At 41.2% G+C, this 14,329-nt stretch overlaps 3 protein-coding genes across 4 annotated transcripts; 1 reads left to right on the forward strand and 2 right to left on the reverse strand.

The window, feature by feature from the left end:
* Window positions 1-1,384: 1,384 nt before the first annotated feature.
* LOC128448245 (deoxyribonuclease-2-beta) lies at window positions 1,385-10,669 on the reverse strand. Of its 2 annotated transcripts, XM_053430819.1 has the most exons (7): window positions 10,403-10,669; window positions 5,509-5,560; window positions 5,099-5,273; window positions 4,324-4,402; window positions 3,522-3,683; window positions 2,758-2,955; window positions 1,385-2,228 (listed from the first exon to the last, which is right to left on the reverse strand). In XM_053430819.1, exons 3-7 carry the CDS (start codon window positions 5,210-5,212, stop codon window positions 1,894-1,896), a joined length of 888 nt encoding a protein of 295 aa, XP_053286794.1. In that variant the 5' UTR covers window positions 5,213-5,273; window positions 5,509-5,560; window positions 10,403-10,669; the 3' UTR covers window positions 1,385-1,893. The 2 variants fall into 2 exon arrangements, with proteins under 2 accessions (XP_053286794.1, XP_053286793.1); XM_053430818.1 differs by lacking the exon at window positions 10,403-10,669 and having other exon boundaries at window positions 5,509-5,710.
* Window positions 6,987-11,520, forward strand: uox (urate oxidase). Its single transcript, XM_053430820.1, has 8 exons — window positions 6,987-7,146; window positions 7,482-7,694; window positions 9,184-9,300; window positions 9,597-9,675; window positions 10,427-10,613; window positions 10,753-10,876; window positions 11,119-11,202; window positions 11,292-11,520. The coding sequence occupies exons 1-8, from the start codon at window positions 7,054-7,056 to the stop codon at window positions 11,364-11,366; spliced, it is 972 nt and encodes a 323-aa protein (XP_053286795.1). The 5' UTR covers window positions 6,987-7,053; the 3' UTR covers window positions 11,367-11,520.
* Window position 11,521: 1 nt separating this feature from the next.
* Window positions 11,522-14,314, reverse strand: samd13 (sterile alpha motif domain containing 13). Its single transcript, XM_053430821.1, has 5 exons — window positions 14,088-14,314; window positions 13,663-13,768; window positions 12,683-12,725; window positions 12,457-12,568; window positions 11,522-12,355 (listed from the first exon to the last, which is right to left on the reverse strand). The coding sequence occupies exons 2-5, from the start codon at window positions 13,688-13,690 to the stop codon at window positions 12,212-12,214; spliced, it is 327 nt and encodes a 108-aa protein (XP_053286796.1). The 5' UTR covers window positions 13,691-13,768; window positions 14,088-14,314; the 3' UTR covers window positions 11,522-12,211.
* Between the last annotated feature and the right edge of the window lie 15 nt (window positions 14,315-14,329).

A 14,329-nucleotide genomic window follows, 5' to 3' on the forward strand; every position in this document is an offset into this window, starting at 1 on the left:
GCTGCAACTGCCTTCTTTAAATCCCACCAAAGATTTTCTCTCAGATTTAAATCTGGTGACTGTGAATGCCACTCCAGGACGTTCCAGGATCTTTTTCTCAACCAAGCTTTGGTGGACTTGGAGCCGGGCTTTGGATCATTGTCTTTCTGGAAAGTCCAATGATCACCAAGGTTTAATTTGTCAACAGAAGGCATCACATTCCTCTTTAAAATGGCCTGGTATTTCTGAGAATCCATGATGCCAGGTAGATGATCAAGATTGCCAGTTCCTGCCGCAGAAAAACAGCCCAACATCATCAATGACCCACCATCAGGCTTGACCTTGGGGATGGTATTCTTCTGGTCATAAGCCTTGCCTTTCGCACGCCAGACATTCCGCTGGCCCATATGTCCAAATAGTTCCAGTTTGGTTTATCAGTCCATAGAACTGTCACCCAAAACTCAGTAGTCTTATCCTAATTCCTCCTGGCATATTCTAGTCGACTTTTGATGTTCCTTGTGGTCAAGAGCTGAGTGTGTCTTGAAGCCGGCCATGAAGTCCTTTTTTATTCAGTGCACGTCTTATAGTTGCCACTGACGCACTTGAACCAGCCTTCATCAGGTCATCCTGTAGGTGTCTTGCAGTCACACAGGGGTTTATCTGAGTTGTTCTGACTAAGTTGCTGAGGGCCCTTGATGAAATGTTGGGCTTTCTTCCACGGCCAGGCAGGTTTGAAGCTGCTCCATCAGTTTTAAACTTACTTATAATGTTCCCAATGGTGTCTCTTTGAATATACATTTTTTGGAAATCTTCTTTTACCCAAGGCCTTTCAGGTTTGATGAAATAATCTCCTCTCTCAGCTTTTGTGGAAGCTCCTTTGTCTTTCCCATGATTGCAACTCACCTTGAATACCTTCAAGGGTGGGGTTTATATATGCATCACAGCTGAAGCAAATGAAAGATCAGTATAGAGTTCCCAAAGGCTTAACTATGTTTCAACTCCACTTAAGGCCATAAAAACTGTCAGACAGCTTTAAAAAGATACAATATTATATAGGGGTTGAATAATTGTGACATGGCTATCTTAACAAAATATGCTGTTACACACAAATACTACATCATGCAATTTCTGTGTTGATTTTGTGTCTCATTCAACTCATAAAGAAGTCATCCGAAGCAGAATCTTGCTCTTTCAAAAAACTGTAATTGATAAATCCTTAAATTCTTTGGGGGGTTGAATATTTCTGATTGCAACTGTAGATTCTGAATTTATCCTAATACCTCACCTTTGATTTTGAACTTTTTAAGATTGAATATAATCAAAATGATGGTTTTCCTTTCGATACTTCCTCCATAGAATGTGAAAAAATGAAGTTTCTAATATACAAATAAAACACATGTAAGAGTTGTGATGCATGTTCTTTAATAAAAACATATTGACACACAAACAAATATAATTTTCTGCTTTATCAAAGAAAGAGTCACCACAAAATACAATAGTGATCTTTAACTTTGATATGAGAACTACATGAATGTACTTGGTTAAGATTCACTTAGAGTACAAGCTTTTAAAGAACCTAATGTGTAAAACATTTATTGTATCTTTTTTAAAGGTTGTGGAGTATAGTGATATCTAGTGGTGGAAGAGCATAATGCGTTCCAACAGATACCCCTCACCTCACCTTTCCCTGTGTGTGGAGAGGAGAAACTTCGGTGGACTTAAAGTCAAAGAACAAATTACTAAGGCAACTAAAACACAACAACTCTTAGATTTAGGTTATTAGACACTGTTGAAAGATCCACCTTAAACCTACACACTGGATCTTTAAAGGGATGCCTACACCTGCACAGACTCAAAACCTCTTTAAACCTCTGAGTGTCAGACTCATAGAGTCCACATCATGCTGTCCGTCTCTCAACAGCCAATGTACCAGTCCACCGCCTGTCGGAAAGCCCTGTAAATCAGGGGGTTGAGGGAGCAGATCAGCCCCCCGCCGCGCTTCAGCTGGGTCATCTCCCTGTTCATGTCCCCCAGGCAGGTCACGTCGTCGTCATAGACCTGCGACACACACCACTTGGAGTGGTCGTGGTAGGACTTGAACGGGAGTGATCCGGGGAGATGAACCCTCTTGATGTTCATCACGTGTTTGGGCAGGGAGCAGTTGGAGGGCAGATCGTGACCTTGTCTCTGCCACGACTCCACCAGCAGGTCGGCATCCAGGACCTGCGCCACCCAGCCCGTGTAGATATCTGAGTGAAAGGGTTAGTTCAGATATAGATTTAGATATAATTATAAATATATACCAAAGTGAACCCAGTTATAATGCTATACAAATTTGCTGTTTTAAACAATTTTTTTGTTCTTATTTTGGAGATTTCTCAAAATATTTCTTTTTTCCTACAAATGAAATGAAACAATCCAAAATGGAAATTGAAGTTCACACAACTGTCTACAATAATATGTTAAAGTTTACATAGTAAATCACAAGCAGAATACATCAGGATCCGAGGGCACTTCTGAAGAACTTGGTTGGGGTGAGTTCACACACTTCTCTGTTCTGAGACCAAAGTGTGTACATCTGATAAGAGTGAATGTGGCATGTGCAATGTGCACAAAACACAGTAGATAGATGCTTTTGCAGAGTTTGAAACTGAAGTTTAGATTTTTTTTTGTGGAGTAAATATTCAGGTGACAACGTGGTTCGTTTGTGTAATTCCATTAAAATGTCTACAGGGGATAAAAAGGTAAATGTGTCACAGTGCATGAGGAATACTCAACCGTCTACGAAGCGTTCGGATTTGACAAAACTGAAAAACTTTTCCCCCTGGACTGAGACGAGCTGCTGCACTCTCTTATCGGAGGTCAGCGGTGGTTTGGAGCCGTCACATAACTGGGCCAACTGGGGCAAGTCGGCCGAGAACGCAGCCGGTACAGAGCAGTTATAGACACGTGGGTAAAGGAAGACCAGCTGCTTTGCTAGAGAGGGAGGGGGGAATGCATCACACAGAAGAGAGGAAGGACAGATTATGATCACTGCAGTAAAAAAGCTACAGAGTGGTTACACTATAGACGGCTATAAAAATAACAATGACTCTAACAGCCAGAAAATGAGTAACCAGTAAGACAGATGATCACTCAGAAGAGCACCAGGCCTGACTGTCACATTTAAATTCACTAGATTTAGATTTGAGATTTGATCTGCATCAATTTACAATTTAAATAAAGTTTTTTTTGTTCTTCGTCACTGTCTGAAGTGCTGGAGGTTTATATTTCTCATATCAAACACGTGTAGGCTGCAGACTGGATCATGGTAATTGATTTGACTCAGGTTATAAAAACATCTTTGTACAAATACTCCTGCGGTGTGTTTACACATGAATGTCTGCATGTGTGGACGCTACTGGCAGCCTTACACAAGGCCCGATCACGGGGCAAACGTTTACTTGTTTTTTGAGTAAACAGAGAATTTTGTAAGCGGAAGTCTGTGATGTGTGCAGAGCAGGAGAAAGTCCGGCCCTGTTGCTTCATCCGCGTTCACTCACCTACATGGAGAAACTGCTCATACTGGTAGGTCACGCACAGAGCAGTCTGGCCGTTGACTTTGCCGGAGGAGGGGTAAAGGTAGCCTCTCTCCGGGAACGAGGGGAAATGGGGGACGGTGTGCGACAGCCAGAAACCTTGAGAGCGGTCAAAGAGCAGCCCCCCTGCAGAATGCATACAAACAAGCCTTAATGCACAAAAGCACGGACAACAAAGTCGCACATACATGAAAACCAGCACGCACACACATAAACCTCAATCGAAGTCAGCACAGAGTCAACAGCAGTTATCACACACATGCTCTTTGACCATTTCCTCCCCCTAATACTAAATTATCGATCTGTGCTTTTTTGCTAAATCATTGCAGTGAGAGGCCCGAAAGGCCCGAAAGGCCTGGAAATAAACACAACACCTCACTTTATAAACAGACATCTGCTGTAACCTGTGGACATCAGAGGTGGAAAACTAAAAATAGATCTGGGAACTACTATATTTTGTGATTTTATAATATTTCTATCAAAAGACTCTCAATGTGTATATGCACTAACTCTGGAAATAGACCTGCAGTTACAGTAGGTCTAAAGACACCATATGGTTTGATCGATTACACTGTGCTGTGTATTCTGTGCTAATTCACCCACTTTATTTGACATGTTGTGATATTATTGTGATATTAAATTATGACCAACCAAGTGTTAACAGCATTTTCATACACCCAACATGTAAAATTCAGCTCAGTGAAGTAAACGCTAAATCATCAAAACTAGTGAATATCAAGTTGAGTTATTTGATTATCCACTGCACCTTTAGTGTGTCCATAGTCTTGGATGTAGTCCATCAATGGTGGAGCATCATTGTAGAGCGCGTAGGCTGAGTTGTTGGACTGTGAAGAAATGTGGTTCATAAGAACAGTATATGGAAAGTTCAACTTTTTTCTTTAACATTTCATATATTTTATTACTTCTAACTGCTGGTGTTTTTCATTTGGTCTATAATAATAATAATTTATATAATCATATTTAATATAAGAATCATAATGATAATAAGCTTAAAATAAGCTTATTAATCAATATCAAATGAAATGAAATAACATTATAAACATGTACACAGGTATTGAACATTTTTAAAGGACTAGTTTGCAATTTAGCTTTTTGCTGAAAGTTTGAAGAGCGCATCAAACTCTCATATCTGTCCAGTAGATGTATGGCTACAGGCAGCAGCTGGTTACTTTGGATATGGATGTTTGATGCCATTTTATTTTTGTCTTATATTCCATTTATTTTATCGACCATTTTTGTTTGTACATTCTCTTTCCTTTTTCCTTATAAATGGAAAAATAAAAATAATGAAAGAATGCTGCACGTATAAGTATCATTATATGTAAGCACGTGTCAATGTGCATTATATAATACAAATGGCATGAGGAGGGACAGTGCTATATATGTTGCTGGGGAAGCTTGTTAATCGGCAGCTTCAGTTCAGTTCCCCATAGGATACTGGAGAGCCGACTCAGCAAACTGGCACCTACTTAGAACAGAGGGTCTGTGTATGAAGCCCACCTGAAGAGCAGGGATCTCACCTTGTAGGCCTCACCCATGTACAGCTGGTTGAGTGTGTTCGCGACGGCTCCTTGACTGGCGTTAATCATGAATTGACTCATCTGCCAGCTCTTCAGTGAAGAGTCCAGGTACATGTAGTCCACGCCACTGCCCACCTCGCCGATCTTATACCTGGGCAGCTTGTAGATGATAAACCTGCAGAGGATGAAGCGGAAAATATACTGTAGAGAACATATTGGGAATATTTAACATATTACAAAACAGGTTATATCATTTTAATGTCTCAAGAGATCAAAACATAGTATCAACAATATCATTTCTCTGCAAAAAGACAGAAGACATTTCATTTGCTATAATCGAAGGAGCACAACTATCCTGCCAGTAAAGCTTCACTCTTGTTGTTACATTTCCACGTAAAATATCAACTCACCAATCAACAGGCTCCCCAGCTTCATTTCTACAGGAAATCTCAGCTCCACAATCTGCGTAACACAGAAACAAGATAAGAGCCTGACAGCACAGGCTGAAGAGAGAGGTCATCCTGAATGAACAAACAAGACGGGTCCGGAGGCTTCTGTCAGGGCGTCAGCTTCGTGTTCGATTTACTTTGAAAGTGAATCCAGCACATCTGCCTGCTTGTGCAAAAGAGGAAGTCATAAGATGTGTGTCATGTGAAAGGGAAACACCACAGACACGGGGGGGTTACCGGGGCAAAATTTAATTAAAGTATTGGGACATCTCTTTTTGTTTTAAAAGTGCTGCACCTGTTGACACCTGCTCGATACAACTGCAGTCATTTCTTATTATTAACGATGAAACTGCTGATCACTGAGCTGAGGGAAACAAACGTCTGACACATCGTCCTATATTTACATAGTCAGTGACAACGATTGAGGTGAAACTGAGATCAAACCGAGCTCAAACTCGAGTTGTGCAGTTACCAATCCACAAAGTACACATCATAAAACATTTAACTGTGAGAGAATTTATGCAATTTTAATTATGCCCAATTTCTATTGAAATCTTTAACATAGTTAATATTTGACCTCTTTGGGCCCTGAACAGTTGTGTAAAGGCGAAATTGCTCTTGGTGGTTCTCGATACACCTCAAGGTGCAACCTGGACACATCGGGGGTCTTCAAGTGTATGGAGTCTCACATCAGACACCCTCTCCCAGGGGACCCGGTTGGGGATGATCAGGGTGGTGCACTAGGCCACTCATACCCCCTCTAACTCAAGAGGGTGCAATCTGAAATGTGAAAACTGCTGCTCTGTGAGGGTTCACCAGCCAAAACTGCAGGGACCCACTGGTTTAATCTTGAACTATATTTTGTATTTTATCAGTTTATCCAATGAACCAAAAGCTTAACCTGAAGAATCATCAAAACTGTCAAATAAATGTAGTAATCAGTGGCCACTAAATATAGAGGGCACTATACTATACTGCACCTATATATTGTAATATTAGTATTAAGTAGCAGAAAAATTTAGTATCTCAAAATTGTCAATACTTATATATAAGTAAATACTTTCTTCCACTGGTCTTTTATCATTGGGGAATATTGTTTTTATACAATAAACAGTTCAAATGAGGTGACGTTACAAATGACACATCAGTATCAGCAGATGTTCGTCAACATTCAAAATTGATTTGATTCATTAATTAACACTCATCGGGGGTTTTAAAGGCATTGTTAGAACTGTGGTAACTAATTTCTTTATTTGTTTTGTTTACGGATTTGGAGTTGTACATTGGGGCGTTTCTGTTCTGGCTGTGTCATTTAATCAGACTAACTGGAACTACATGGAAACACAGAGTGGAAAACGAGGATCTGTATTGAGAAACGTTTTCTCTGTGATCCTGCAAGCAACATGAAAAGTATATTTGCATATGTAGAATGTAGAATAATGTAGTATGGAACTGGTAGAACTGGTTACTTTCCACCCAACACAACATCCAATAGCGTGAGTGCAAATGTTGCACCACCCTCTCTACAAAAAACCTCCTCCATCAGTGGGCCGACAGACGCCAGGTTACGGAACTGCAGACGACATGGCAGCCGAGCAGGTAACATAATGTTTGACGGATTTCTTTAATGACAGATCGCGGTCAATATGATCTTTATGTGATCAGAGGCTACTTTCACTGACTCAGCACTGGAGTTTGTCTCATCTTTGGGGTCAGTGACCATGAGGTCAAACCCTAACTAATCATGTTATGACGGAGTGAACTGCAAAAATACAGTAAGACTGCAGTAAACATCGTAGAATATATGTGTGTGTGTGTGTGTGTGTATACAGCAATTTACATGAAACAACAAAATATCAGATAATGTACTGTTTACAACCCTCTGAACTGCAGCATGTCTGACATTTGTGATAAACTTCCCCTTGTTTGGGCAGAACGCGGAGTTCGTGCGAACAGGCTACGGCAAGAACGCAGTGAAGGTGCTGGTCATCAGGAGAGAGGGGAGCCACCACTCCATCATCGAGCTGAAAGCCGACGTGGAGATCACACTCAAGACACGCAAGGATTATCTGGTGGGAGACAACTCGGACATCATCCCCACCGACACCATCAAGAACACCGTCCACGCCCTGGCCAAGATCAAGGGGGTAGGTCGCCCAAAAATGAGTTGGTGCAATACAGCTGGACACAATATTGATAAGTCGATCTCAATATCTCTTTATGCTAATGCACAAATACAGTTTGACATGCTCTTGAAGTCTACCTGTGACACTGCACTTTACTCAAGTACATTTCTATACATTTCTGTAGTGAAAGATGTATATTATGAACATTTTCATATTCTCTATTTTTATATAAGTTTTATTCTATTGCCTTTTTTATTTAAATTGTCTTGTCTATCTCATTCTGGAAAGGCGGCTGCTGTAACAAGTAAAGTTCACCGGTGTAGGATCAATAAAATTACTTCTTATCTCTTGTCTTATCTTTTATCTCTTTTATCTTCCTACAAATGACTTTTTATTACACTATCATTCAATTCAATTTAATGTTCATTTCAATTTGATTTGTATAGCCCCAAATCACAATGCTCATCAATGACACGTCTTAATAATATAAAGAAACCCCACATCTCCCACAACGAGCAATCGCTTGGCCACTTTGGAAAGAGAAACCTTCAACATACCCAGACTCAAGGTGGGGGAGAGAGGAGAGGTGGGTGGAAAGGAGGAGAAAGAAGAGAAGAGAAAGAGAAGGGGGGGGGGGGGGGGGGGAGTGAATATAGAGAGAGATCCTTTCCATCGATAGATAAATAATGGAGAGCAACCAGGACCCATAACACACGTGTCTGTTAGGGATCCACATCAGGACATTGAACTGAAATGTATTACTTATTAACTTACTATTTCATGAAATCAACTTTAATCTTGATGTAAAATGATAAACCTCTGATTTCCAAAGGATTATGTTTGTTAGCGATAAATGAAATAAAGCCATACAATATTCAATATGTTATAAGAAGCCATATTTAGCCACAGCTTAACTATGGAAGTGAAAAGGGCAAATTTGCTGATATCATTAATATTTGTTCAAAGATGCATTATTATATTTAAAAAATGGATATGATTAGTTTACAAAATAAAAACAAACATTGAGGCTTAAAGCTTTGTTTCACAGATCCTCAGAGAACAGAGCTCCTTCTCCCTCAGACAGTTATGTTGCACACACAGTTATTCCCGCCTACATCTACTTCCTGATATATTTTTTAAGTAAATTTAATATAAACTGACTAAATTAGACTTTGAATTACAAAATGATCCTACTTTGTCACAGAAAAGTTGAATAAAAGTGCGGAGATGTTACATACAATGACACAATGACACAACTCCATCCCCACCAGTACAAGTTGAAAGGAGGGAAATAAAAATTAGCCCATTAGTTTCAGTTGTAGTCACAGTGGTAGACGTGGTCGTTAATTGTTCACCCACAGCTCAAGGACACAATGGTCCGTTAACATCGAGGAAAAACAAACCCTGTTAATGAATACTTTGTCAAATTAGGAACTTCCTTCTAACACTGAGACGTTTTTAATCTGCAGCCCCTCACTCTTCCTTTTATACAATATGTGCATCTGTGCAGGTGAAGACCATCGAGCAGTTCTCCCTGGACATCTGTAACCATTTCCTGACCTCTTTCAACCATGTGCTGCGGGCCAAAGTTTACATGGAGGAGGCTCCGTGGAGGAGGTTAGAGAAGGTAAAAGCCAGGATTCAGTCATCAACACCTCTGTGCGTCTTTCTGATGGCAGATTCTGTAAAGCGCCATTTAATCAAATAATTTAAAGGCGAGGCGATTCCGGAGAATGCTGTCATTCCCGAAATTCTAGACAAGCGACTTCCCGTCTTGCTGCAGTGGTTGTGGAGGTGTACTCTGGCACCCAGTGACATCACTGCTGGGTGTTCTTAAGGCCACAGCTGTGACAACAATCGTCAGCTGAGACTGTTGAAATATTCATCATCAAACTAAGACGCAGGTTCTTTTCTCCCTCTCAGAATGGAGTCGAACACGCTCACGCATTTATCCTCTGCCCAGAGTCTTGTCGCTTCTGCGATGTTGAACAGAATCTCAATGGTAAACACACACACTCACACTCTCTCTCACACACACACGCACACTCACACAGTATTTGAGTAGAATATATCTAAAATTACCACTTCTTACTTCCTCAGTGTTCTATAAATAACTCTAGGCTCAGCTGAGTCTTTCGAAAATGCACTTGTACATGAGGCAGGTGCAGTTCAGGCAAAGTTTAAGCAGGACTCATACAAAGCCTCGAGGTCGTCACTACTTGTTACCTGATGAACATCGGCTGGTGTGAGACTTTCACAGACATATTGGTGTTCCCCTTAAGAAAACATTTATTTTACAAAATAAAAAACTAATTTGGAAAATTAGGTACATTTGTTTACTTATTTAAACAATTGTTAATTCAAGCTCTATTTATTTGGTTGCATTTCTATTTTCTTTTCTTTTTGTCATTTAGAATAATGTTTACTATCAAAATATGTCAAAATCCGATCTAATCTAATAAATTCTCAGTGCTATGTGGCCGTAAAGCTGCGTTTTATATTGTTCTGCTGACCTCCATATTGTCATGTATGAACTTTGCCATAGTCAAAAAGCTTCAAGGGGACAGACGAGGTTTTTCTTACTTTCAGAGGTAAACGCTCTATTCTGACCTATACGTGCATATTTGGACATGTGGTCAAGATTCTGAGACACATAACTACACCCACCCAGCAGAGGGACACACCTCTACCTGCCCAGGGGTACACAGTGGTTTCTGATTCATACTCACTGGCTCCGTGCCCCCCCCACACAGGCGTCCCAGTGGTTCACAGCGGGGTGAAGAACATGACGGTGCTGAAAACCACCCAGTCTGGCTTCGAGGGTTTCTTCAAGGATCGCTTCACTACTCTGAAGGACACCAAAGACAGGTGTTTCTGCACCTCGGTCTACTCTAGGTGGCGCTACAACAAGGTTCAGGATGTCGACTTTGACGCTGCATGGTAAGTATCTGGTTGAGTTGAGAAGGAGAACACAACACTCACAGAAGGAAATATCGGATGCTTCAAACCAAAATATAAAATGTATCAAAAACCCTGAAAGTGTAATAACCGAATGATCGTCACGTCTCTTCTCTTGTAGGAAGTGTGTGAAGGAGACAATTATTGAAAGGTTTGCTGGACCCTACGATCGTGGAGAGTTCTCACCATCCGTGCAGAAGACCCTTTATGAGACACAGGTTCTGGTCCTGGACAGAATTCCTGAGGTACGTCCACATTTACAGCTGCTTTAGAGAAGCCGGAGTGAAAGTCTGTCAGAGTCAATATGTACATGACACACAGTCCAAACATTTACTTTTGAAGAAGAGAAAAGAAGTACAGATCTGCACAGAATCTGTCTTTTCTCCCCTCTCACTTAGTGCAGGCAAACATTAGCACAAAGACGTTAAGTTCAACACAGGCTCATTCAGGAGACCCTGGCTGTAGAGTGAAGTACTGTGTCTTTCAGGTGGATGAAATAGAGATCGTCATGCCCAACAAGCACTACTTCACCATCGACATGACCAAAATGGGTCTGACCAACAAAGACGAGGTGAGTTTTGAAGACAGCGTATGTTTCGAGTTGTTTGGTCATGAAGTTATGAAATAATATTGTAAACTTTACCCCCCCCCCCCCAACAGGTACTTCTTCCCCTGGATAACCCGTCAGGAAGCATCACAGGGACAGTTCGCAGGAAAGAGCGAGCAAAGCTGTGAAGGCGCCAATGATCAGGAAAGCGCTGCTGCTGTCATCCAAATGTTAGATTCCCATTAGCGTGGCATCATGAGGGCCCGTTCAAATACGTGATTAAAGCTTTTGACCGTGTGATGTGAATATGAGAGTAAATAAAAGAAAACCATGGCCAGTAAAGTTTCATCCGATGTTGTTCTTTGGTGAGAAAAGAGCACCATTTATTGCAAATCTTTGCTTCAGATATTCACACTCCAGTGTTATGCTGCACATATACATTAGTCATACACACTTCAATACAGTTGTGACAAAATGCTGAGAGCACCACAGGTAGGAAATATAATAATAAGAATATATATACACATAAATATTTGTTTGTGTAACGAGCCTCGGGCCTGGATAGAGAAGGTGGCTTGTTGTGTTCTGAAAATAAAAAAAACTTTATTGTGAATTACATGTGAAAGGACGATTCGTGGAAATTTTGGGGTAAAATGGGATGCATCAGAGTAACTGTCTGCATTTATCAAAGTGTTCATAAAACACAGAACAGACACAGCTTTCAACTATATCATCTGAAGTACAAATACGTTCAAACAAACAAGATTAATTCAATTCTGACCCCCCCCGCCCCAAATTTGTTCTCACACTCACAAATAAAATACATACCTCACGCAGCAGAAATAAGAATGGCTGAAAGGGTAAACAGCTGAGTGGACTCCACGGTCAACCCATGCTTAATAAAAAACACACAGCATTCAAATCCTGTTCTGGGGCCACGGTGACAAGAGTTGTCTGTGACGCGGCAGCTGACCTGGGATCTCCTGACGGGTTGATTGTCGCTGGGGTGAGTTGCTGGGGACAGCGTGTGCTGCTACGACGCGTTGCTCTTCAGGTGCTGAGTCTGCAGTGGCTTCACGTGATACTCGTAGATCTTCAACGCTGGGCCGAGCTTTATCGACAGCCCCGTCAGGACGTCGTTACGCGTCATCAGGAGCAGGGACTTGCCGTCGATTTCCTGTCGGGGGCGCGGAGAGAAAGAACCGATTGACAACCTGCTTTGTTTTCATCGAGGGATCGGATCTTTTTCCGAGCAGAGCAGCCGAGGCCCACACCAACCTGATCCTGGAAAGCCGTGGCTTGTTCCTCGAACCCCGTAGCTTTGAAGTAGTTGACGACATCAGCGACCCCCCAGTTGGCCGGGTCGGGCACCTGACCGTTCTCCACTGGGCTGTGGGTGGGGGGAGGGAACGGTTTCAACTTAACGTGTAGTGAAATGTAACAGTGGTTGAACACATTGATTCAAATCTGTCAATAAACAGTGTCCTACACATGGAGATAATACCTTTTGGTGTCAACAGAGCCGTTTGCCTTTTCTTCCATTCCGGCTGTAGATCAAAGAAAGATATGCAAGCACACAGAGTGTCAGAATCAAATCAGTCATGCTAAAACAATGCGTCAATTAATTAATTATTTTTAATGTAAAAAAAAATCTATTCTTATAAAAATACTGAAATTTAGAACATTCTTCTCAAGTCAATTTACTAATTTACAAGAGGCTTGAATCATTAACATTTCAGCATTTTGACGTAAAGTAATGATTTATCAAAGATCAAAAGATACATGTTGTATCCTTGACTGTGAAGTGTGACATGGTTCGTTTTGTAGATAAAAAAATTGCTTTTCTAAATATGGATGATGCAGACAGATTGATTTGGCTGTAAACCCGTGAAAATAGGTTTGGTTGATGCATCAAATGATATCAAGATAAACATTTTGCATATCAGTCGATATTGAAAATGATCACAATGAATAATGCATGATTAAGTTTAAAACCATTTTTTTGTTTCTGCTGAGGGAAGGTTGTGATTTCAAACTATTCTCCATGAGCGAAGAATCACAAACAATTAATTTGACATTTTACACACCTAACGTAGATGGATTTTGTGTCACACCTCCTCACAGAGCTTGAACAATGCAGAAGCATTACATCGATATATATCTGAGATGTATATTGATATTATCCCTTACAGATATTATTAAATTGTCCACTCTAATCATAACCCTGACATATTTAGTATGTTTAAAACCTTCTTCTTAGACCTTATACTTCCATTGTGTACACGTTTCTGAGGTGTAAACAGCTTCACAACAAAGAAGCAGATTGGTTAAAGAAGCAAACACACAGTTTCCTGTATGAGATGTCAGAGAAGAGCGTGTGTGGCTCAAATCAAACCGAAACCACAGTTTTACTGAGAGAACGAGATGTCTCCAGACTTTCACGTCGGGTCTCTGATCGTGAACAAACGAGCTCTCGTCTCTTACGATCTGTAACGTTGCAGTAATTTCTCATCAGACGTCTTCTCTGGCAGAACTTAGTGAGTCGGCAGCTCGGACACCATCGTTGTCCCTCGGTCACCGGATGTCCTCACTGGAAGACACAGAAGCACAGCCCTGTTTGTTCGGGAACCCAAATGAAAACGATAAAAACAGTTTCAGAGTAAAAGTAAACTGCTGCTGGGTCCGTGAGACAGCGAGGAGCACCAGCAGCTAAATTAAATATGGCTGAGACACACTGCACGCGACGTGGAATAGCTCCAGCAGCCGCAGACGTAAATACAATCTAAACACACAACTCGACCCACAACACAGAGGAGACAGCGACACGGCGAATGTCACGAGCTAATGTTTCATCCCTGCTCCGTATTAAGCTAGTTAGCTGGTTTGGCTAATACAAAATTTGAAGTTACCTTATTTTTGATGATTCCTGCTTGACAGCGACGGATCGTCCGCGATGTGCGAGCGGTTCAGTCCACCCGGGGTTTTCCAACGCCTGCGATATTTTACCGAGCGGGAAAAGGCGATATTCAATTGATAAAATCAAGATTTAATCAAGTAATACCAAGTGGAGGCTCTTCATCGGTTTAGCCTTCTTCGCCCACATGACAACAGGGCATTGTGGGGAATGGAGTTTTCCTTAGCGGGTGAGCGG

The sequence above is a fragment of the Pleuronectes platessa genome, chromosome 9 (assembly GCF_947347685.1).
Source record: "Pleuronectes platessa chromosome 9, fPlePla1.1, whole genome shotgun sequence".
Classification (NCBI taxonomy): domain Eukaryota; kingdom Metazoa; phylum Chordata; class Actinopteri; order Pleuronectiformes; family Pleuronectidae; genus Pleuronectes; species Pleuronectes platessa.